This window comes from Perissodus microlepis, chromosome 19, assembly GCF_051167445.1.
Source record: "Perissodus microlepis isolate ML-2025 ecotype Zambia chromosome 19, ASM5116744v1, whole genome shotgun sequence".
Taxonomy (NCBI): Eukaryota; Metazoa; Chordata; class Actinopteri; order Cichliformes; family Cichlidae; genus Perissodus; species Perissodus microlepis.
The window spans coordinates 22542572-22568491 of NC_140479.1; the positions used below are offsets into that span (position 1 = coordinate 22542572).

The window sequence follows — 25920 nt, forward strand, 5'->3', positions numbered from 1 at the left end:
AGAGATTTTTGTGTGGAAAATTACCGGCTTTAACACAGACATGTAAAAACGAGTGCCATTTAGAGTGTAGCTGCGTGAGTAAATGTGTTTTCTCTGTATTCCTTTGTAATAGATTAAAATGGGGCTTGGAAATGCTTGGTACTCTCATGTACGCATCCATACACAAACACAGTGAGGCAGAACAGGACAGGAACCAGGCTGTGTGCGCCCTTCAGACAGAGCCTATTGTCTGCAGATGGGCCTTTAATGGCCCCACAGCTGGCCACAAAGGGCTCACCGCTCCAGCGTGCTGCTTTGCCTCTCACTGGCCTATACTCCAAGAGAGGGGGCAGCTCACATCCATACCAGCATCACGCATTTGATATATTCTTTTTTTCTGTCACAAGCATTCTTTTTGTGTATTACCCATCCGTTTTTAAACAACTGTGCTCATGAAAATCGTTACCAGATGATTTGAAGAAAGCTTTTGCAAAGACCTGTGGCACTGTGGAACAGTGGGCTGAAGCTGGTGCTGGCTGTTTATGAGAGGTACTCTGCACTCTTACCCACACGTGTACACACAACCCTCACAAACACAAGTCCCAACCGCTACCTCGAACTCCGTCCTGTACTGCCGCCTAATGCAAAAGGCAGCGCCCACGCAAAAGAAGCAAACACACCAAAAAGACACCTTGCAGAGACGTGCACCCACACAAATTCTTGCACTCTGATATGCTCTCTAAGGTGTCCTCTTTTCATAGCTTTTCATGTATCTTCCCTTTAAGAGCTTCAATCGAGCTAACTTTATTTATATACCATACCCTATGTGCATACACCATTGGAGAGAGCATTGTTTTATACCATTTCCTGTTTTAGATACCATGTGGTGACATAATCTATTGTTTTAGACACCAACACAGCTTTTCTTGGAGAGCTATATATAAAGAACAATAGCACAGAGCGGTGTATACTGGTGCTGTCCTACCAGCTGGAGGATTGTTGTGCCTTCTTGTCCTGCTCCTCACATAATTATGAGAATTTGGAGCGAGGCAACCATTTGGTTGTGTGGGGGTGCGTATCGTCTTCCGCACGTGTGATAGCGAAGGGATGGGAGCGCTTTGCTTTTCTATAGGGCCTGTACATTACTCCGTGATGATATGAGAAGTTGTGTGCGGGTTTTGCAGATGCCAGATGTGTTTGCATCCCCTCTGTTGCTCTCTCTTCCCCTCCCTCTGGTTCCTGCATGGGCGCAGGGTCTCAATCAGAGCATCAGGGCTCCAGGAACCAGAGCACAGCAGTCTCTCTGTGCTGCCCAGAGAAGTGCAGCCTTGTCTGGGTCGATGCATCTGTGGCCTGGGGGCGAGCTGGGGGAAGAGGGCAAACCCTGGTGCCCCTGCATGCCGGTTTCACTCGAGGTCGGCTCTGTTAGTGCAGCCTGACCCTTTAACTCTGAGGGAGAAACACGAGCATATTACCAAATACGGCAGATCAGCTACAGCATGCCAGTCAGTGACAAAGCAGTGATGTTGTGTTTAAAAAATGTACTCTCAAACAGGTTACTTTGGTGCAGCAGAAACGCAGGCTCACACATGTTCACATACACATGTGTTTTCCCAAAAAAGACAGAATGTTATAACTTTGTTCTTCTTTGCCACTGGGAATAGCACTGGGGGGGTGGAGGCCAGCACGTGCTGCAGGGCCCTGTTGGCTGCTAACTGGCCCACAGGCTTTCTGGCTGACAGCCCACTCCGTGACACTCTGCACCTGGGAGCCTGTGTGTTGTCAGCCATGCTAGCTAGCTCAAGCTACCACCACATGACACACAGGAAACACAGAAATAACTGCTGAGTGTCTTCAGCACAGTTATCACGTACTGGGAGTGTGCTGCTGACAGAAAATGGTTGAGAGGAGCTCTTAAAAGAAAGCAGAAAGATGTAGTAGTAATGGCTGGAATTGGACTGAGTAATAGCAGTATGGAGCAAGAAGAGAGAAAAGTGAAAAGAAAATTGAAACACCAAGATGCTTAGGCTCTTGCACCTGTGCCTCTTTGTGTTAGAAGAAGATTCCACTGGCCTTGATTCAAACACTGCTGAACATTTCTCTGACACATGCAATGCATCCTGTTTATCATGTCATTTTTATAATCAAGCCACTACAGAGATGATTGTGTAACAATCAAAAGATTGACATTTTGCAGCTGAGGCGCCCATATAACAGATAAATTTCCAAACCATCTCTCTTTTATGTAGTGTGTGTGTGTGTGTGTGTGTGTGTGTGTGTGTTTTTATAGCTTTATCTGCTCTGTCCATCAACTGCTTGAGTCATTGCAGCTTCACATCGCGCAAGTGCGCAAGTTAAGTAAACTCTTAAAATTGCTAGCAAGCTCTCAATTAGAGCTCAGTGCAGGAAAGTATTGAGTAACGTTTGGGCTTTCAGGTGGCAATGTGCTGATGTGTAACCATTCTAAGGAAAGAGGGCAGAAACAGGACACACACACACACACACAGTCTTTGCATTGCAACATGCGCAAACTGTTTTCCGTGTGCTTGCCACAGCCAACTAATTTCTGTCAACGGTGCAGATTGAATCTTGGGTTCAGTTTCCTGATGAGACTCATCATAAAGATGGTGGCATGATGATGTTGCCTATTTGCAACTAAATATATGTTTCTGTCTAGGAAGTGGCGACAACAAAGGAAGATTAGAAATAAATGTGTAGGAAATGAGTAGATGGTGGGAGAGAAAAAGAAAAGGGAGGAGAGATGGTGCTCGCTGCACCAGGAGGAAGCTGGGTCTGATGCCACTCCATGCAGCTGCTCCCAAACACCCACACTCTTCCTGTTGGAGTGTGTGCATATGTGTGTGTGCATCTATGTTTAGTTTTTTTGTATAGAAATTTACTTCCAACAGGTTCCAACACAGAATTATGTCATTCTGTGAAACATTTCAGTTGATGCACGCAAAAAGAAAATTATAACCTCCATGGTGTATGAAAGAGAAAGGGTTCAGCAGTGAGGCACGAAGACTCTTGGTATCCTACTGAAGACGTAATTTTCTCCTGTGCGGCTGAGGCCCTCTGTGTCTTTTCAAAGAAATACTGGCCTCAAAAAACATCCGCTGGTGGAAACGCTGGCCTGTCAGTCAGTGAATGGAAAGGTTTGAGGTGAGAATGTGGCCACATTGAGGTGTCAGGGTGTGCAATTGTGTATGTGTCAATATATGAGTTTGGCGGTCTCTCTAAGTTTCCAATACAATAAAATGCAAAGGGTTTTCGTTAGCCACATTTCTCTTGTGCTTTTCACTGCACATTTGTCTCTGATCACACTGACCTCTGACATATACATAGTAACATGCACCATGTGCATCATTTCCTATTTATAGACCTCTGTGGGAGGAAAAAAAATATCAATACCTCAGAACGTTCAGCATATACATGATAAGTAACTATGACATATTAGACTATTAATGGCTTTGCATTTTCCTCATTTAACTGAATATTACAAGTAGCAAAGCTGCTTCACCCGTAAGAGTTTTTACAAAGACTGACAAAAAAAGCAAAGGCAAAAAAGGTTAAATGTATGCAACTTAATGCGCATTTATCAGTGAGACACCATCAGGGCTGTTACTTTAGATGCAGTGATAATGTCCCATCATGTCAGCTGATCAAATGTTGTCCTATAATGTGCTATTAAATTGGACTGGGTCAGTGGGATGATTAGAGACTTGTGCTACTGATTTTTGTTGTTTTTTTTATTGCTTTTTTTTTTTTTTTTTGCAAATCTAGTTGATTGTTCATGATGATCCGAGTACTGTGTAATAGTCTATAGTAGACTATTACACAGTAGTGCAAGTTGGTGTGTGGTTCTTATTGAAGATAATCAGATTTTAATCAATTAATAGCATAATATGTATGCCACAATTTAACATACATATGTTTTTATTTTCGATCCCTAAGACTGACTGTAACCATGCTCCAAAAACATTGTGTAGTAGCCTCAGATACGAGAAGTGGACTTAGCCTAGTCCAAGGCTAAAAATGCTTACAGGGGCAACAAAAAATTGTCATTTAGTTTAGACTGGTTTTAACCAATGTCTACGAAATTGCCTATAAGGAAATAAAAACTAATGCATGAGGACAAAAAGTGTGAGGAAATGAACTGACGCTCACTGTGCATGAATAAAAACGTCTCTGCAGAGATTAGATCCAATCAGAACTACTTAATTGCGTAGAAACGTGGGACGAGTTTGGAAGTGTGCAGTAAGATTAGATGCGCACATTTGAGCTGCCCCGGGGAAAGGGTAGAGCTTTGTTTATTCTGGGAAGGAAACAAAAGAAAAGTAAAATGCTTTTTAAACTGTGTAAACTGTTACACTTTATATTTTATTCAAATGACTCAACTTTAGATCTAGATTTAGTCTAATATAATCTCACGATATGCAGTCGACTAAAGCAGAGTAAAAAGAATTTAGATGACTAAATTACGGATGAATAAAACTGACGTTTTAAATAAAAAACTATGACTAAACCTGCTTCTTTAGACTGCACGCCATTTAACCATGCATTTTATACGCCTAAAGCACTTTGTCTGCTTACCTCACCTCCGTGGCCAATAGATGTGCATGTGTTTGGACTGTAGGAGGAAGCCCTAACTGGCACAGGAAGAAAGTGCAAGCTCCACGCAGAAAGGCCCCAGCTGGGGTTCAATTCAGGAACCTTCTTGCTGTGAGATGATAGCACTAACCCCTGTATCACCAGGCCACCCGTATATGGTAGCCTGGAAGACGCTTAGGTTTTAGGAAATTATGACTGGTGGGACTATATATGCTTTTTTGCTTAGGAAGTAATCTTCTTCACTGTTGTATGAAACACGTATTGGCTCCCTTCCCAAGATCTCGTTCTGTGAGACATTTTATGAGAAGTGCAGTACTTTTGAGAAGAAACACACCAGCACCAGTACAAATGGAGGCCATCAAATACGAATTAGGCCAGCGGTGCATACTGATTTTTTGGATATTTTCTAAAATCTCCTGTAGTGTGCAAACCTTTTGATGACAAATTTATTTTCCTCCACCTCATCAACTCGTTCTTTATCTTATCTGTATTTTCTGATCTGTCTTTCTCTTGTTCACTGGCTTCTCAGTCTGTCACACACTTTTTCCCCTTCTTCTGTTGGGGCCATGTGAGATGAGTACAAGACAGAGGAGAGTGTGAGCTGTGGTGAGCCACAGACCAAAATAACTGGTACTTTTTTCTTTTCTTTTTTTTTTGTTATAAAAACACATGTGCATCCACCCACACGTAAAGTCACACATGCGTGCGCTGTCCCACGCATAAGCACAGTCACAAAGAGGTCCCTTTTACTTTAGGATCCCTGGAGAGGGGTGTCACTGGATGTATGTTTGGCTCTGTCAGTGGAAATGCAAGTATTGGAAATGAATCCCCGTGAGATGACACTATTTGGTAGAACAGCGGAAAGTCTTTTCGGCTGTCTCAACTTAATATTAGAAGGTAACATTTGGAAATAAAGCAATTATTTCATTCTTTCGGTTTCCTCGTTTTGTGCGAGATACTGCTCACTCAGTCGGGCTTGCTTTCTCTCTCGGTCTCCGTTGCCTTCTCTTGTGACAGATCCTGCAGCCTCCCTGTCAAGCTGGCATAGTGGCATCATTCTAAAACTGGTATTAGGCATTTCCTGCTGCGTCCGTTGGCGGGTGTAAGGGTGTGTGTGTGTCAGCGCGCGCGTGTGTGTGTGTCGGGGCGGAACGCACCTGGTCCGCGCAGCTGTGGGGATCCTAGCAGGGGGGAGAGAGAGAAAGAGAGATATAGAGGAAGGAGAGAAAGAGAGATGGATGGGAGGAGACGAAAAGGGGGCCCTGTGTGCTTTATCGGGGACCCAACAAGTTCAAATAGAAAGAAAGAAAGATGCGGGTAGAAAAAGGGGAGATTTTATTTTTTTCAGTCTGTTGCCGTGGCTTGTCGCGCAGGTCTTACGCCGTATTCATTCCACAAGCTTCGAACTTCGTGAAACTGCCCTCTTAGATTGAGATTTTCGGGCTGTTGAAGACAGATTTGTGTGTCAAAGTTTCTCCGTCAGCCAGATGCAACTGCGACGGAAATCTGTACGCTCTGTTTCTTCTCTCCTGGAATGGTTTGACAATCATCCCAAACACCCCACTTTTTTCTAATAAATTGTTCCTGTGTGTATTTGAGAGTCATTTAAGTGAGACCCGTCCAAATGGCATTATTCATATCTCCACGAGGAAAGGAAAGGAAAGGAAAGGAAAGGAAAGGAAGGGAAGGGAAAGGAAAGGAAAGCAAAGGAAAGCAAAGGAAAGGAAAAAGCAAATATTAAATACTAGGCAGTGCATCATCTATTTGATTAACATGTAAAACTTAACAATATTAGGAAGTAAATGCAGCTCCTCTTTCGTTTGCCTGCTCCCAAATGCCTTACTGTAAGTTGTGTCAGTGTGCGCAAATGCAGTTCCTCTGGTCCTCTGCAGAGGGGGCAAGGAATCTAGGGGGAAAAAAACCTATGGAAGAACAACGATAATAGTAAAGATTCTAGCATGCAGATTTAGAGTGAGCAAATAGGCCAATCACAGGAGGAAACCACGTAGGAACCCACACTGTGAGAAAACAAACAGATGTGTTTATAAGGCTTTTTCATTTAAAGAGCACAGAACTTCTTCAGGATGTAACCAAAGCGCAGATGTGCACAGTCTGTTTTACAGCTGGATGACCAAGGACGGGTCAACACTGGAAAGGTCAAGTGACCAGGCCGGAGGTCACGCTACAGAGAACCGCAACTCAGGAAAGATGAGCACAAAGGAATCTAGTGCACAATACACACTCACACCCTCTCGCACACATTCACTCAAGCCATCATTAAAACTGTTGCAACTCTTGACCCTTTGCTCCACATGGGCAGAGAAAGCGGATAGTCTCAGTCTGCAGTCTGACGGCAGACACACACACACACACACACACTCATCACCACCCCCTTCATTAGGTCATTTGATTAGAAGCCACCGGGATGACATGGGTCAACATCAAAGCAGCATCTCAGCAGAACAGATGCAAATAAAGTTAACTTCATTCTCTGGAGATTAGATTGTTACAGTCGAACTCGTGCAATAAAATATGGAACATACGGGGAAATGTTAGGCTTTATGAGAAGAAGGTTGCAGATATCTGGCTAGCTCTTTCTAACTCAAAACTACCAGCTTTTCTTCACTTCCAGACATATTGTCACTTATAACAGCAGCACTTCTCATGAACTTTACTGTACTTTCATGTGTAGAATCTTGAACTTTAAAATGTACTGATGTTTTGATTGTGTTATGCATATAAAATTGAAACTGTAGAGGTTTTTATCTCCAGTTTGATCTTCTCGCACATGAGAAAAACAAACAAATGCTACCTTACTCACAACATCTGATCTAACCCATTTTAACATTGCTGCAGAACTTACAGTTGTGCCCCTGGTACACCATGTTTTACCATTTACTCTTTCCTTAATGTCCCTTAATGTTACTTGTAGCTATAGTGACTACTGTTGAGCAGAACCTAAACTGTCTCCTTTTAACTAGTGTGCAAGTATTTGCAAACTGTGGCCTTTTTTTACATTCTCACACAACCTCGAAAAAGCTGCTTTTTAATGATATTCAGGAGATGTCGGGTCACAGCAGGTGAAATGAAATGTCTTAATTACATAGAGGTGACTGGACTAATGCATTACAAATTGTGGTACTACTAAGTTTTCTAATTAGAGCAAAATGGATTTAGCAGCTATTTCAATTTGCCTAATTGCTACCTAATTTGACCTTTCAGTAGTTAGACTTTTGTATGTATGTGTGAGTTACTTTTTGGTGTTTCTTCATGTGGGCAGTTAATGCTGGCCATCTATTTTGAGAAGGATGCAAAATTAAATTAGAGAGCATTTGTGGCCTCTTATATGCGTAGAACATCCAAAACATCAGGGGGGAAAATTTCCTGATAGCAGTCTTGAGATGGGAACAAACGCTGGTTGTGATTGTTATTGTCCACTTACATGTATGAATGTATATACTTTGTGTATGCATGGTTTGTTTAATTGCAAGCTACTTCCAATTTAAAACCTCTTGTTCTATAAACAGCAGTGAAACAATTGTGGTTATTATCACAGCAATGTGTGAAAAATGCCTTTGATGGTCTGTGAATGTCATTTCCCGTGACACCTTAAACCACTTAACTGTAGTCATTCCTTATTATGGCTACCTTGGGTTCTGTTTGCTGTTGTATTTTAAATTACCTGCAATACACACAACCACGCGTGCACACACACACGTGCACACAATCTTATCAGTAGATATGCTAACTAACACGGTCAGTGATGCGCGTTAGTGACCCTGAGTTCAATTAGCCTTGGCATGCAGCCTAATTTCACAGTGTGACCCCTGCTGATGCACAGACACACTCGCTCAGCGAAACCAGTACGACTCTCTTAAACTGTCTATCCACTGATGATCAATGTGCGCTTTGAAGGAAGCACTAGAGCGGGGGAACGAAGGAGGGGTGAGCAGTTGCAGGAACCATGGATGACAGTGTTGAGGAGGAGGAGGAGAGGTGCATTATGGGACAAGGGGTGAGGAAGGTGACATTGGGTCCACTTTGATGAATGGCCATTCGCATGCAGAGATAGTAACTTTAGAGGCTAAGTGTCCTTTGACCCAGCCAGTAAAGTGCTACGTGAAGATAACAGTTTTAGCATTTGTTTTAAAGCTAAGAGAGAGGGAGCGATTGTGTGTCTGAGGTGTGTGGGTGTGTGGGTGTGTGTGTGGGTGTGTGTAAAGGATGCTAGGTTGTAACATCGCACTGAACTTCCATCAGTCTTTTCCTTACAATGCTCTTTTTATTTTCACATATAATCCTATAAAACTTGCCTATTTCTGCACCTACTGGCCAAAAATGTTGCTTATACTTAATTATTGTAAATACTACATGTAGCAAGCTGTAGTCCTAAACTATAAAGATGTGTCAATGGGCACTGATACTTTATTAGGTTGTACTAAATAAAACCTGTCATGAATAATGTCAGACAATAAATTGTGTACTTTTGTTTGGTTATAAGGTGTATCAGAACTACAGCAAACTGTTATGAACACACTTTGTGAAGTTTTAGTCAAAAATATCTAGTTTTTAATCTGTTAAATGTCGTTTTAGCAAATCAATGCAGCAATGAAAAGTAAAATAAAAATAAACAAAACTGAAGAAAAAACAGCAAATGAGGACAAAGAAAATTGCTAATGCAAATGTTTTTTTGAAAGACGGAATTTTTTGTTGTTGTAGTGTTTTTATAATGAGAATTAAAACTGTGCAGAAATCAAATTTCTTCATGATCATAAAATTGCACACAAAGGACAAAAGACACAAACAAAAGTCCTCCCTAAAAAAAAGAGCTAACATTTTAAATATCAAATAAGATCTGGCTTATAGTGAGGAGAATGACAGTAGAAGAGGTTATGAGAGCCAGTCTCTCAACATCTGGACTGTTGATACAGCACAGCTGGAAAAATGGATAAGAGCAGGCGATTTAAGAAAAGAAGAAAAAGAACAGTAAGTTATGATGGTGACAAAAGAAATATAATGTAAATTAGAAATATAGACTGAAAGGGAAAAATAAGATGATTAAATTATTTTCCAGAAAAGCCAAAACATCATAGCCATCCCTCCAGTATTCATTTTAACATTAAGGTCTCATTCACTTTATAACAGAATAAAAGACCAACAGAAAATGAAGAAAGGGATAAAGAATCACAAGTAAGAGAGATTATTTTAATAATAAATTGTACATAAAAAAAATAAAAGGTATATAAGTAAAACTATGCAGCAGTTAATAACTCAAAAATGTAAATGTAACAAACACATTTTTCTTTCTGTTAAAATCATTTTTTGTCTCACTAATTGAGTAACTGAACCAAATTACATGTTATTTATACCTGCAACTCTTAATATTTTAAGCATTTTTAATAGAGATTACAAAATGATCATTGCTGGTCAAAATGATGAAGTTAATTTCCATCTTTATTAACAATCAGTTTATGATTAGTGAGCACAACCTCTAAATTGGAAAAGAAGGACTGAAGCGATTTAAAAGTCGGCCCATAGATTGTTGACAGTTCAAGATAATCTCATCATCAGGTTTATGTTTATTATTCTCAGTTACTGAAGAACGTGTCATTTACATGAAAAGTAAAAAGAACAAACCTCAGTACTGAGTCTTCTTGGACACCCTTTGCAGTTTGCACAAATTCAACTGTAAGGGTTCCCATAATCAGACAATGCTGCCTGCCATGAGATCACCTATATCAAATCTGAGAAGATCCCTGAAAAGAGGCGCAAAGTGTTTTTTTCTATTCAGAACACGAATTGTGTCAAAGAGCAGCAGTAATGACTAACAGTAACTCAACCGGTGTGTAAAATGTGCTGAGAGGAATAATGATGGAAATTCTATTATATCGCTAAGTGCGATAACTTCCACTGCCCTCATGTAATGAGACATTAGGGCACTTTATCCAGCCTTGGAAACTGATTGGTTAAAAATATATGGTTTGTAGCTGAATGGAGCAGATGACTTTATCAAAGGTTTGCCAAGCTTATCTTCACCAATGGAGTTCTTTAAATCTGCTTTGCTTTTGCATATTATATACACAACATTATATGTATATCTATCCATCTATCTATATATGTGTGTGTGTGTGTGTGTGTGTGTGTGTGTGTGTGTGTGTGTGTGTGTGTGTGTGTGTGTGTGTGTGTGTGTATGAGAGAGAGAGAGAGTGTGAGAAACACAGATGCATAATCAAGCTTAACCATAACTGTGTTTGTGCTCTTGCATCTGTGTTTGTGGCAGGTGTGAGTGTGTGTGTGCTGATGATTTTCCAGTGATCATGTTCAATGCACAGCAGAGAGTGCATGAACACTGGTTAGCTTGTGTGGCGAAACACTGAGTGTGGCAGGAAACAGAAGAACCTGTGATCTCTGCAAAAACGCTAATGGAAAACCTCACTCAGAAAACGTCAGCGTGTGTGCATAAAGACTAAGTGTGCGTTCGCGTGTGTGCATTCCACCTCTGAGCAGAGAACGTCTTGCAAAGTTTTCTAATTTCACAATTATTCTCAAAACTAGGCAAACCAAAGGTTATGTCAGGCTCTCCAGAAGAAGAAGTGCAACGTACAGCTGCGCTTGCAGCAATTAACTTGAGAACCACAGACCTTCCTTTACAGATAAGAAGTGAGACTTCCCTCACTTTGTACAAACAAAACAGACGCGATCACAAACCCTAACCTTTAAATAACATTTAACGAAAGCTTTTTTTAACAACAAAGATTTCAAAGATACTGACTTGTTTTTGACATTTAAGCTGCAGCTTAGTTTAATAACTAATTTTAGATAAGAGTTTAAAAAAACTCTTATCTGTTGAAAGCGTGCTCTTTTTCATTCTCTGCTCATTAATCTGGCTTATACTGTGATTACTAATGGCATTTAGGTATATTGGTGACAATTTATATATGATAATTTTATGAAAACACTCGGCCCTGGTTTCCTGTAAACAGGTTGCTAAAGGTATTATCCCTGGGTTGTTTGAATAGAGGCACAGTAATCTGCTAATCTAGATATTCCCCTGGACTAAAGACCTCAGATGGCAGTGCTCAGTGACTGATCTGAGTGTCATGCTTTTGAACTTTAACTACTAACGATGACCTGAAAGTTGCTCTTTGAGTGGCGCTTGCCCTGAGAATTGAAAGTAAGCGTCCCATGGTCGTGTTCCAGCTTTGAATAACTCTCGATTCAGCGTGGAAGTTAAAAAGAGATTTAACTGGGTCACCAGCAGAAAAATCTGCATGCACCCACATTTACAGGTCTACCAATGTGAGAGGTGGTGATATGTGCGAATGTGTGTGCGTTGTGTGCAAGGGTGGGAGGTCACAGGGATGTTCTTGACTGTGTCATCTCCAGCAGCTGTTTCCCTCAAACCCTGCCTCGCCCACTCCACCCCCCTCCCACCCCATCTTCTCACAATGAGACCAATACAAAGGAACAGGAAGTGCCTCCCGTTAAATGGGGCCCAATCAAAGCCATCATTATTCCCGTGTCAGAATTTTTACAGGAAATAGCTTCTCAGAAAATATGCCAGCTGTGCAGGGAGTGTGGTATTATTGTCTTATAGGTCTTGTCTGTTTTCGCTTTCTTTTCCCCCCCCCTTTTTTTTCGCTCATCAGTCACTGCTAACAAAAGGGCACATAGACTCATCTCGACCACGTGCGCGGCACACTGTCACTGTTGTGCGTTCACTAGGCAAGCCAGGCACTGTGTTCTCTAGGGCTGGGTGGTTATTGTGCACTCTGTGAAAAGGGCATTCCTGCTGTGCCTGCTCCGGCTTCTTGGATTCCCATCCTGAACTGAGCGATTGTCTTTTAAAACCATGCGAGCAGAGCTGAGCCCAGAGAGTGCGCAGATGTGAGAGTTCATATATGATCACACGCTCTCACACACACTCACAGCCAGCTTTGCCTATTGAAGCCACATCTGTAAGAGCGCTGCTCAGATTACAGCATAAACGGTGGGTTCAGGTGAAGCCTAACGTTTGCCAGATGCTGCGATTAAGTCACCAGGAGGTTAGCCTAACACTGGAGTGTTGTTGTTGGTCGGGGAGGGTGGAATCATCAGCCTCCTTAACAAGAGGGGCGCACATCTGGCGTGAAGCAAAGTAATTTATGAGCATTATCTTAAACAAGCGTGAATAACTGCACTGATGCTCTGGCTTATCTTCATTATTTAAACAGCACAATGGATCAGTAATCTCGGGATTGATTTGAAAAGAAAGGTAGCTTCTCCTGTTTATCTAATCCTCGGCTTGTAATCTCTCGGCCTCTGAGGCCTTGCAGACGTCTGGAGGACAATATTTAACTCAGTCCCTCAACACGTTGACACAGGTGAGCACTGCTCGAGTGGTTAAACACTCATTATGAGGTTGTTGTTACGTGAATGAACACATATGCACACTCACACACACTGATCAGCTAACTTTGTCTTAGCTTGTCTGTCACGTCAGACTTTGGCCTAATCAGCTACAAAATGCCACTGCTGATTGTAGTAACACCGATTAGATAAGCTCCACACCTCCATGCTCTGCTAACCTTTAAAATATAACCCACAGGAAACCGAACATGTTGCACCCCTTGGTTTTTATGAAAACAATGCAGAGCTGCAAAACTTAACGCTAACTTCTTAGAAACTGTTTCTTTCTTGAAACTGAGATGTTGCTTTGTGTCCTATAAAGTATTTGAAGTGTCGTATTTATGTGAGATCACGTGTTTCAAGTCATGCAATGTAATCTAACAAGTGAAAGATTCCTGGTTTAGTTCAGAGGTTGTGTCACGAAGGGCTTCTGGTATAAAAAATATGCCAATTTGGACATAGCAAGCTGCCCAATGTGGTGAAAGTAGCATATGTGTGTTGAGCTCATCTTTCTTAGGCAGTGGTCTTTATCAATGTAGTTAATATACATCTCCCACTTCTGTCTTTTCAAATATTTGACTATCCATGAGGCAAAAAAAGAAAAAGATCTCAAAATCTGAGCAAATAAATCATCACCGATCACAAATGCTGAATCCCATACAGGAGTTGAGTGAAATAATCCTTTTATGTATCTCATATTATGCATTGATATTTATTGTATTCAAATTGACACATATATATTACATGTGTCAATTTTATTATGAATTTCAAAGTCTTTTTTTAAGTGCTTCAAGTTCATGAGAACTTTCTCGCAAAGGCCATATTCCTCTTTTGGCCATCCTAGGGGTTTGGAGGAAGCAACATTTTTAGAAATCTTCAGTGGCGTTGACCCTCCACTTTTGGCCAGACTCTTAACTTAGTGGTGTGAGGATATTTTCAGTAATTACAGAGTAACCAGGGAATGCTCAGCAGGAAATGTCCATAATACAATACACACAGAGACCAGGCACAGCTAAACAGATATAGCAGTTTCCTGGTAGTGTTTCTCTCCTCTGGAGTGAGTCATGCTTCTATTACTTCACCTTTTATGCTCAGAAGTAATACTTTGTACAGATTTCGAAGCTTTTCTTGGGGGGGCTGTGCTGTTTGTAAGCGGTAAAAAAAAACAACGGCTCACAGAGCCAGGATGGACTCACAGGGCCTAAAATGATTCACAGAAAGTACACGAATAACAAAACACACTGGACCATTATATGAGCTGAGAGAGGTGACCTTTCAGAGATGGTGCCTGAACATGGCAATGCAATGCTAACCAGCTGGTGCAGTATCCGTTTTCCCCAAGTCTTTATGTCCATCCCGTGGTGGCGTTCACATCACAGCACCCCAATTAAAACCACTCGGGATAAAAAACATTATGTCTTTTTGGACTGATTAGATCTGAGCAGAAAATTCACAAGAACCTATGAAATATTTCTGATCACTGTACACATAAGTGGACAAGTATACGACAGCCAGAAAGTATTAGAAAAAGTCCAGTAGCTTGCCCAGGACGTGTGTCATTTGCTTGCTTGTGGAGATCACTAGTCTGTGTAAGAGCCTTTAATCAGGTCACTGAGAGCCCAGGCCTCTCTGCTCCCACTCTACGCCCTCCGTCTGGAGGGCTCCACCAGGGGTGACCAAGAGGGGCACCGCTGACCCAGATTAGGAAAGGGTAAGTGTGTGTGTGTGTGTGTGTGTGTGTGTGTGTGTGTGTGTGTGTGTGTGTGTGTAAGAGTGGGGGAATCAGCTGTGCATCATGTCTCAGTCTGCACCGTTCCAATTCATTAGCAGCACAAGGAGCAGACAAGAGAAATGAGGAGGGGTGGATTGTCTGCGTGTATTTGTATATGCATGCATGTGGAGTGGATGGGGGGCCAGAGGGAGGAAGAATACAATGTCAGTGACAGAAGGAGAAAGTCACTGCTGCGGTTCATCTTAGATTATCAGGCACCCACTTGACCTAGAAACACATGACACACAGGTGCAGAGATACCCACCAGGGACCTAATGGCCTCTGTATGTGTGTCTCTGTGAAGCCTGACCAGCTGAACCCCTGCAGCATCCGCCACAGCGTCAGACCCCTCTACAGCTTTCTTTCTCTCAATTCCTCTCTTTCTTTCACAGTCTGAGTGTCTCTTTCTCCTTTCTGTTACTCGCCCTCAAGTGTGTTCCTCAGACATTTTCCACACCAATTTTCTCTGCCCCTCTCAGCTCGCTCCCTTCATTGGACTGCTTTCTCATCACCCAAGCAAATTTCCTGTTTGTATTTCTCTATTATGTTTCCTGGTCCATGTGTTCTTCATACAAAACCACATGTATTAACTTCCGTGGGGTCTGTGAGGAAGTTGGACAGCCATATTTGACCCTGAACGCCTCAGCTAGTAGGTGCAAGTAGATTTCAGAATTTTCAACCAAACTCTTTTGTCTTAAAACTTCGTACCAATACCATTACATCATGTAATTGGTCACAAATGTTGGAATTAGTTTATTTCCATTTCGATGGTAGCTTGCAACCGCAACATGCCGGCTAGCACTACAGCAAGATAGATCAGTATAACAGACTTGGACCCCCACTCTTAAACTCTCCTCGTGGTACTGGCCACACTGTGTGGGTATGTCACATAAAGCGTGGATCAAGACAATCTTTAAATGCAAGGTCAGAACTCTAGTTCAAGTGAGTTTATAGTGCACCACAAATACCCCCTTTGCAAAAACTGCAAGAGGAACAGCTATTACAGCATTTGTATCAAAAATAATTATATAGTCATCATCTGGTAGTAATCAGCAAATAGTTGCCTGGATTGATTCTGGTTGAATGTTAAGATTGTAGCTCCACAATGGTGAGACCAAATGAAAACTGTGGATCAGACTCATTCTTTCCTAGCATTGTGGAGACAACTAGCAGACACAGCCAATTTGTGCTGTCTACAGAAGTGCATATTTTGCAACATTGAAAGCAGAGATTTGGGCACAAAGAACTTCCATTAATGGCCAACCAGCTGTACAGTAAGCTCAGTGTCTGATGGAAGAGTGACTGTTGATGAATTTCTTGATTAAAGAAAAAGAATAAACCTACAGAATTCAAGTCCAAGCCCTTTTTTGTTTACAGTTGAAGACCAGTGGAAGGTGTTGTGACTAATCAGACCAAGTCAGACACCAGGTGGAGTTGATGTAGATCCTAGCCACAATCACCAGGTCTGAGTTGTGCACGGAAAGCCAGATGTTTATCCTCATTGGATGGCTAGAGAATAAACTAACTGTTCCAGTCTGTTGATGAAAATGACAAAACGGTAGTGTGACCAACACCTGGTCTCCACCCGCCAAGCCGCACTCAACATTATACTCAGCTTGTTTTGGACCAGTGTGGTGATCATGGATTTAAATGGCCTTCTGTGGCTTGTCTCCCACCTGCTATACAGTTCCACTGCCTGGATGGGTTCTTGCATCTAGAGAGCATTATTCATGCCCAAGGACATCAACAGGGCCACCTGTCAACATAGTTATGACAACTACCCTGTTCCCACAGCGAGCAGCACAATATTTCCTTACATTACCGACTTCTGGGTTTTTTAAACATAAACAGCAGCTCTACATGCTGTGCTTCTGATGTATGTTTAATGGGACACATGCTGCTTAATCATTTGGCGCTCTCAGTGCTGGACAACGGAAATTAATTCCCTATTCAGTGGCAACAAAGACCCAGAACCCCTGTTCACACACTCCATTCGGATATTCAGCAAAACAACAGAAAAAGGCACATAGTGGGCGAGTGTGTGACTCAGTGAATGACGTATGGGTAAGTTTATCTTCTGACATATTATGTACCCTCTCATCTACAAATCCAACAGGATCATTATGCGCAAGCTTGAACAAGAGACTCTAACATAGATAACAAGTGGCCAATACAAAACAACAATGTGCATAAAATGTCGTGTCACTGCCTGGGTCACTAAGGCGAAAAGCTTGGGATCTGTAGGCTGCTCAAAGCTGATGGAGAAGACTGAGGCGTCTTTGATGAAGGACAGAGTGAAAACACACCAACAGTGCATGGCGTGTACTTGCACACACACACAGACACACTTGGGATATAAAGAATTAAGTTTCACTGAGTTTCTTGCCACTTAATTATCCTCTCAAGATGAGTCTGCACTTGCAGATGAAAAAGATACCCTTCTGTATACAGAGCTACCTCTCCACGGGACAGTATAGAGGTTTATCTTTGCTGTCTTGTTCTGTTTCATCTCATTACCCTACACCCTGTTTTCGTGCAAAAGGAGGCACTTTGTTTATGTTAACACAAGGTGCTTTGAGAGATAAAGACGAGTGGGGGAGTGAGATCCTGCATGTGAAAACTGATTTTTTTTTTCATAGAAGAACTGATGTTAATATCAGACTGTATTTTTGCTTCCTTGATAGTAATTGAATTTTTTTTTTTTAAAGTGAATTCAAATGCCATCAGGAGAGAGAAAGAGAGAAGGGAGAAGAAGGGGGTGCTGCTAATTATGCGTGGCGATTGTTGATGGCTTGATTGTCTGCGTCCAGCTGCATGGAGGAGCAGGGAGAGGGAGGGCGGTGAGAGAGGCAGACTCACTGACGCCGGGCTCGGAATTCTCCCATCCATTGAAAGAGAGACCCGATTGTGTCCGGGGCCTTTCCGACAAGCACCTGATCCCTGCCCAGACACACTAGTGCGTGTGTGTGCGGTTTCACAGATTTACGCACTAGGAACTCTGGAATCTACAGGCCCCTGGCAATGAGTACCACAGGAAAATGCTATACTACCATTTTTAACATGACAGAAATTGCTCCTTGCTCTTTAAAATGACTAAAAAAGTGATTTCTGTCAGATTAACAAACGCCAAATTTTTACCCAGACCCTGTCACGACAGCTGGCTCGGTCAGCAAACGCAAACAATTATTTTCCCACCAAGCCTGGGAATTTCAAAGCAATATTGGTCCTTCCCTTCAGCAAATTTAAAAAAGATACTTTAGGTCAAAGTCTTGTTTAGATACTCAGCGCTGCTCACACAATATGATTTTAAAATAGTCTGGATCGAAGTCCCGTCTCACGGTTCAATGTGGTTTGCGCTAAAGTGAGGTCTCTGAATGACTCCTAATACAGGGTCAACTGCCGTGAGGAGGGGGGGGTGCCACAAGGAAAGCAGCGAGTGGAACATCTGTTGAACCTCTGGGCAGATGGGACATCTCTGGGAGCATGTTTGTGCACAGATTTATAAGGTTATGAAGTTTTTGTATTGCCCAGCTATTTTAATCAGCTACTCCTGTAGCATGTAACGCGATGTTTTTTTGTTTTTTTCAAATTGTTGCCACCTTCGCTACAGTTAAAAAGAGCCTATGATAAGTTTTAGTTCTCTGTGGTGGAGACTTTCAGAGTGGTTGCAAAATATCGCATACAGGCTACTTTTGTGGCACCCACAGACCACTGGGCAACACTATTGTTCAAATCATTTTTTTCTCTTCACACTGAAATGTTACATTTGGACTTCTTCATTATGAACAGAAATAGAGAATCTACAGTGCTGTGCTATAACTTTTCATGATTCATCTCTAGCTACAGTTGCGTATATCCAGCATTGCAAAAGCTGTGGATATTTAGAAATACTTTCCCTTCGACTTCTGTCTCGAGTCCATCTGTAGACCCAAGCAGAGAAGCGTGGAGGCGCAGAGTCCGGTTAATGAGTGATAGAACCGCTCAGCCAATCCGATCTCCGAGCGCCTCTGCTTCCCTCCCTCCCCATGGTTCACGGGGGAGGGAGGGCCGTCTGCCAAAGAGGGGAGTGCGCGTCGGGGTGAATGGATGACGTCGGGAGGCTGGCGCCAGCATGTCTGGGACTGGCGCGTTAGATCAACACAGCTGGGCCGGGATAGGACACACAGCTGGCTCAGGCCTGCATTCCTCCACAAAACAGGATTGTGAGAAAAGAGGAAAATAAGACCCAAATAGGAGCAGAACGGGGCGTGCTTTGATGTAAACCAAAATGGAGCGACATTCTACATGGTTAAAATATAACTTTTATAAAGAGTCTCGCCCAAAAGAAGCCCGATTTTTACATTAAAGGACATCTTAAGCACACAGGGCTTCAATAATAGGAGTGATTTTTCGTTATTCATGGCACACAGTGAGACTAAACAGTAGGCTGTGAACTATCACTGTACCCTAAATGGACAGCCAGGGAATAAGTGGATGAGCCTGTGATTCTTGGAAACTAATTTCCTCTGACCTTTTGCCTGTAATCGGTTATAAATTTCCAATATATTTGTATCTTTGTTAGGGAGTGTCTGTCCAAAAATGTGGAAGTTCATAAGATTTAATATAGAGCCTTTTTGTAGGGCCGTACTGATGTGCTGAAGCGATTCAGAAGCCTGTGAGAGAGGTGTTTCCAGGGGCTGGACATAGACACATTTCCTGAAGGTCCAGTGATCACGGATAACAAAGTGTGATGAAAGAAGTAAAAGTCCAACTCTAAACCACGTTCCTTGCTATTATTCACAAGGCAGAACCCCATAGGTAATAGAAGCCCTCATTTCCACGGTATTCTTCTGCACCTCCAAAGTGACCTACTTTAAAACCTTTCATCTGTTTAAAATAAAGAGCAATATCAGAAAACGACAGCTTAAAAAATCGATTGACAATTCCCTTCAGGCATCCCTACCTTATTTCCTCATTCTTTCCAAACGCTTCCCCAATTCCGTATCAGCCAATGGGATTAGGTTTATTCTTTACATTGGCCAATCACGAGAAAGGGGGCGTCTGCAAGCGCGTGCCTTATAAAAACCAAAGTGTACGCCGCTGTCACTGCACTGTAGCTGTTCAGGACACTGATCGAAAAGACCTCAGCAGGAAATCTTACAAGCCGAGTGAATCGCTCTAGTTTCACCTGCGTTTTCACCATGAAAGCCATCAGTCCCGTCCGCTCGGTGAGGAGCTGCTACAAGGCCGTGTGCTGCATTTCGGAGCAGAGCCTCGCCATCAGCCGGAATAAACACTCCTGTCTGGATGAGCCGGTGAGCGCCCTGTGCGACATGAACGACTGCTACTCCAAGCTGAAGGAGCTGGTTCCGAGCATCCCGCAGAACAAGTCGGTCAGCCAGGTGGAGATCCTGCAACACGTTATTGACTACATCTTCGACCTGCAGATCGCGCTGGAAGCAGAGGACACGGCCACGCCGGAGATGGTTTTGTCAATAAAGGTGAGGGGAGATGCGGGCTGATGCTGGGTCGCTTTCCGACATCCTCAGTCACTCGTCACGATCACTGGCAGGAATTTGCCTGCTGGTTATTTGCACTGCATGAATCTGGACTGCAGAGTCATTTAAAGTTCAAGGCCGTGCTCTGTGAATTTTCCAAAGTTTGTTCGCATGCGTACGTGCGCGCATCGCGCTGCTGTTCTGCTGTAGACCGCAGTCACACAGCAGCAGATGGTGCTCTGCGATGTCACACCTCTGCTCAGGCATTTATTAGAATATACTTCTGTTATTGCCAGCTGCTGAAACTTGCTTCTCTTCTCTGTCCTCTCCATTCAGACTGCGGACATTAGTCGCAATTTCTCCAAAGAAGAAGGTCGGTTGTGCCATTAAGATGGAGATGGCATGTTATGGTACGTATATATTCCAAATTGATACATATATGTATGTAAATATATATAATAATATAATAAATATATATATGAGGCAAATGTGCCCTGAAGCAAATCATCATATCTTGAATTACTCCTTTTTACTTAAGTTCAAATAAATCTATAAATGCCAGAGAGAATAATGTAAGTACTGATATGCTTAAAAGTGAAAGTCTTCACTCCTCCACATTCATTATGCTCGCCAATTAGACAGGCCAGTGATTGTGTAGTGGATTCATTGCTATCTGCCTGGGGTTAATGAAAGTTCCATGCTAGGCGCCAGTCTGTCTGCTCCCCTCTGCAGGGAGGGAGAGAGGGAGGGTGAGAGGGAGAGATCTGACTTCACTTTTCTTCCTTTCTCTCCACGCAGGTGCAGGGAAACACATGTCTCCACTTCACTCCGGGCAAGAGGACAAGAGGGGCAGAAAGGGTGGGATAGGTATTTGGGAGAGAAGGAGAAGAAGGAGGAGGAGGGCTTGAAGAAAGAAAGAGAAAAAGTGGACTGTTTCCTAGATGAGTGGGGATCAACAGTATTGCATGAGCAAGAAAACAGAGACTCATTCTTTGGCCCCTGGACAGACAAATCAACACACCAAAGTAGAAGCCAGGATTGGAAAGTGAAAGCTACCAGCTTTGTATGCCTTCCTCTTAAAAAAAACAACCTGGGATTCCTTATAGATAGTCGGAGGAATTGTTCTTCTTTTCTTTTCTTTTCTTTTCTTTTCTTTTCTTTTCTTTTCTTTTTGTATTGCATTCCAAACAAAAGTTTTTGTGGACACACAACCTGAACTTTGTATCCAAGTCTCATATCACCTCACACAATTATCACCCCCCCCCCCCTCCCCCTTCCCCAAAAGCAAAACACATGTTTTCTAATAATCTTGAGAACTAATCAAACTTCTTAAGAAGGTGTACATATCTGCTGGGGGTGTGAAATGTGAATCAATATGGATGTTTCGTTTTCTTTTGTTTTTTTGGGGGATTGGGAGTTTGCGTGTCTTAGGTATAATCAGAACTCTATACTAGAGTCAATTGTAAATGTTTGTAGGGATTGTGTTATTTCTACAGACAATGTGCTGTGAGTTTCATAAACTCTTTATTATAAAGTTTGCTTTGTATGTACATGTATGTTTTTATGTAATGAAATAAAAAAAAGAAGAAGAAGAAGAATGTGAAACCGTTTTCCTGGTGTGGTGTGTTTGGTCTAGAAAAATGAATGAGTTTGAACTAGTCGTATTCTTCTGAAGACGATGGGGATGCTGACGTGACTTTCTGGCTTGGATGACAGTGAAATGCTGATACAACAGGATGTATTTAGATGAATCTTGAGGTTGAGTGGTTGGAAATCAAACAAAGGGAGTTTCCTCTCAGTGTTTCTATTTTTCCAAAGAAAGCATCACCAGTTCATAGCGACTGAATTTACTAAATGGTGTAAAAGAGAGAGGATGTTATGTGATTGTAAAACTGTGCATCTGATCATTCATAAATCCTGTTAAAATGTCACCTTTATGACACCAGTGTATAGAGGTATGCTGCCTACCTAGAAAGCTAAAAAGCACCACTCTTGAGGTAGCACTATACATTTTTTAAAAAAAGAAGATAGGAAGATGTTTCCATGGTTTTTACAGAGAAGCTTTCCTTATGGAATCATATTAATTAGAGAGTGAAACAATGCATGGGCAGTATGTGAAGTATGACTGTAGACAACTGATTTCCAAAAGCTGAACAAACGCTTGGATCTGTGTGGAATTTCAGGAATTAGATGTTGACACACACTACCGGTATCTCTCTAGAACAATAGTTACACTGAACGGAAGTTTTGTACTTTTGCACTTTTCTTTCTTTCTTTGTTTTTATTTATTTATTTATTTATTTATCTGAAAATAGAAGAAAGCTAACAACAACAAAACAACAAGGGAGAAGAGTTAAACATGATGACCCAATTCTAACCTTCCTCGTACAACTAATAATGAAATAGCAACGCCATCTAGAGGTGCAAATGCGTTATTGGCTTTTCTCGCGGTAGGAAGTTATCACATTAACAGTACACGGTGGAGAATTTTTTGTGATACAAAATATAATTATTACTACCTATAAGGACTTCATATTTAATATTATATATGTTATATACTTTTAAAATGCTCGTGTACGTTATTATTAATAGTAGCAGCACCACAGCCTGAAGTTCAGGACAACAAGGTTACATGACAGCTTAACTGCTATCAGACTAATAAGTGGACAGTATGCGTCATAATAAATAGATAATACATGGATACAGTGCAATAGCTGAGCACACCTCAGCTGTAGATTCTATTTTGTATATATTATTTTTCTTCATTTTGTTTTCTTTGACTGAACGACAGTCTTTTTAAACCCTGTCTTTTTTATTGTCTTTTTTTTTTATTGTGACGTTCTTGTTTTTCTCTGTGCATATAATTTTGTTCAGCAATATATCAGTGATGTAGTGCTGAACGATAATAAAGGAATGAATTGTAAAATAAAAGTGTTAGGATGGCTCATAGCAGGTAGCTTAAAATAGGAGGCTTGTGGTAGAGATGAGGTGCAGACCACCCACGTGTTTGTTCACCAACGTTAAAAAATAAAAGCCAAAACATAACAAAAAATAAAACCATGTAGCCAGTGGTGGGACCTGGTTCCAGCAGGATGTTAACTGGCAGCAGTTAACCCAATTAACTGCTGCTAATTGGGTCTCAAGCCATAGACATACATGCTAAAGTAAAATAATAAACTGCACACAAATCTTTTCTAATAATGTTTCTTAACATCAAATCAATACTGTAAAAATAATTACAACTATTATTATGAAATATTTTCCCACTTGGCCTAACACCTAAAATCTACAATAAAACTATTATGGCTGTTCATTCCCCTCTTCGATCACTAGGTGCTGCCTGGAACCTTTAAAAAGCACTTAGGAAGTTTTGGGACTCAAAACATTGGGAGAAAACACAAGTAGGACACAATCTTGTCATCAAAATAGTCACTTGGGATATAAATTGGCTCTCCTACCCATTAGAATACACACCAGGTAAATATCAAACCAGTATTTTCCACCAGTTTAACCAAATTTACGCACATATTATCCAGTGCCAGCTGAAAGATTGCCAACAAGAAAAACCTCCAGACAAATAACCAATAAAAAACATGTCAAACTTTTTTGTATTTATTCTTTAACACCAATGTTAAACATTAATCATGTATGTCAATCTGGTTAAGTAATGAAGAAGACTATTGCAAGCAGCAAACAACATGAAGATCAGCTGCCAGTCCACACTAGATGGGGCTGTTGGATGAGGATGGAGCCTCCTGACATCAAGAACTGTTGCTTTCAGTGTCAAAATGAAGCAGAGTAGACTAAAGCTCAACCTCAAAATGTAGGATTGCACAATAATTTGAAAATGATTTTTCTTCTTTACAGCAGCACAGTGGACAAATGACTGACAAGCTGTCTCATGGCCAAGTAAGCCCAGTTCTCTTCTTATTTTGTGACAAATTCAGAAGGTGAAAAATCTGGAGTGGATTCCAATTGTTGAACTTGCTGGTGAAAGGTGCAAATCAGTAGTCTAGTATATTCTTAAAAATAATGAATACCCTGACCAGCTCAATAACATAGAAATGCCCAAAAGACTGAACTAGTGCATGATTATAGGATAACCTTCTTTGTTCAGAAAACACTGAAGACATCGTTGAAAACATTCTCAAACAGGTGGGTGTATCACTCTCAAGGTCTGTTATTAAATACAGAGGGTTTATAACTAAGTGCAAACTACTGGTGTCCCTCCAGAACAACGAGGAGAGATTAGTCTTTGCCAGGAAACAGCTCAAAGAGTTTGCACAGTTCCGGGGGGGAAAAATGTTGGACAGATGAAACCAAAATTAACTTGTACCAGAATGATGGGAAGAGAAAAGCATGGAGAAAGAAAGGAATGGCTCATGATGGTGATAAATAAACTGGTATTATATCATGCTTTTCTACTTGGAGCACTCAAAGCACTTTTTACTACTCTCATTCACCCAATCAAACACATTATTACAAGGGCTTTTTTTCTATATACCTAAGCACCACAAACATTTGCTCTAACGTTGATTGACGCAGCGGGGGTTCTCGCCCGAGGATACTTCGATACGGAGTGGAGTAGTCTGGGATCGAAGCACTGACTTTCCGAGTAGGCAATCTGCTCAACCTCAGCTGCAGCCACCCATGACCAGAAGCATACCACATTGCCAAACATGATAGAGGGGATGTTATGGGATGAGCATGTACAACAATTAGGCATAAAATTACGACTGCCTGCCTGATATTCTGTTGACCATCCTTTTTGCTGCCAAAATAGCCCTGATCCATGGAGGCATGGACTCCACTAGACCCCTAAAGATGTACTGTGATAACTGGCACTAAGATGTTAGTAACAGATCCTTTAAGCCCTGTAAGTTGTGAGGTGGGGCCTCCGTGGATTGGACTTGTTTGCTCAGCATATCTCACAGATGCTTGATTGGATTGAGATCTGGGGAACCATTTTTGCTTTGTGGCACAGCGCATTATCCTGCTGAAAGAGGCCACACCCATCAGAGAATATAATTTCCATCAAAGGGTGTACATGTCTGTAACAATGCTTAGGTATTTGGTACGTGTCAAAATAACATCCACATGATGGCAGAACCCAAGTTTTCCCAGCAGAATGTTCCCAAAAACCTCACACTACCTCCACTGGCTTGGCTTCTTCCTGTAGTGGATCTTGGTGCTCGCTGCTGTGCCAGGTGAGTGACACCACGTACCGGGCTATCCATGTGATGTAAAAGAAAACATGCTTCATCAGATGAGGCAATTTTCTCCTCCAGTTCTGATGTGCACTTGACCATTGTTGACGCTTTCGGTAGTGGACACAGGTCAGCAAGGGGCCCCTGACTGACACCTTTCTATCAGAACCAGCATCAACTTTTTCAACAGTTTGAGCTACAGTAGCTCGTCTGTTGGATTGGATCACACAGGTCTTCAGTCCCCACGTGCTTCGGTGAGCCTTAGCTGCCCATGACCCTGTCACTGGTTTACCACTGTTCCTTCCTTGGACCACTTTTAAAAGATACTGATCACTGCAGAACAGGAACACCCCACAAGAGCTGCAATTTTGGAGTTCTAGCCTTCACAATTTAGCCCTCGTCAAGCTTGCTTTAATTTTTGCCCATATTTCCTGTTTCTGTCAGCTTTGCAGACAAAAATGTTCACTTGCTTCTTAATATATCCCAC

The 25920-nt window shown here is 41.8% G+C and overlaps 1 protein-coding gene across 1 annotated transcript; it reads left to right on the plus strand.

Moving 5' to 3' along the window:
- Positions 1-17864: 17864 nt before the first annotated feature.
- id3 (inhibitor of DNA binding 3) lies at positions 17865-21831 on the plus strand. Its single transcript, XM_084913883.1, has 3 exons — positions 17865-20229; positions 20563-20636; positions 21025-21831. The coding sequence occupies exons 1-2, from the start codon at positions 19930-19932 to the stop codon at positions 20614-20616; spliced, it is 354 nt and encodes a 117-aa protein (XP_084770009.1). The 5' UTR covers positions 17865-19929; the 3' UTR covers positions 20617-20636; positions 21025-21831.
- Positions 21832-25920: the final 4089 nt, after the last annotated feature.

What these genes read in the sequence shown, in the direction of transcription:
- id3 (XM_084913883.1), top strand. Translation starts at nt 19,930, where the DNA reads ATGAAAGCCATCAGTCCCGTCCGCTCGGTGAGGAGCTGCTACAAGGCC. An exon ending in AGATGGTTTTGTCAATAAAG is followed by an intron (nt 20,230 to 20,562) that starts GTGAGGGGAGAT and finishes CTCTCCATTCAG; the next exon opens with ACTGCGGACATTAGTCGCAA.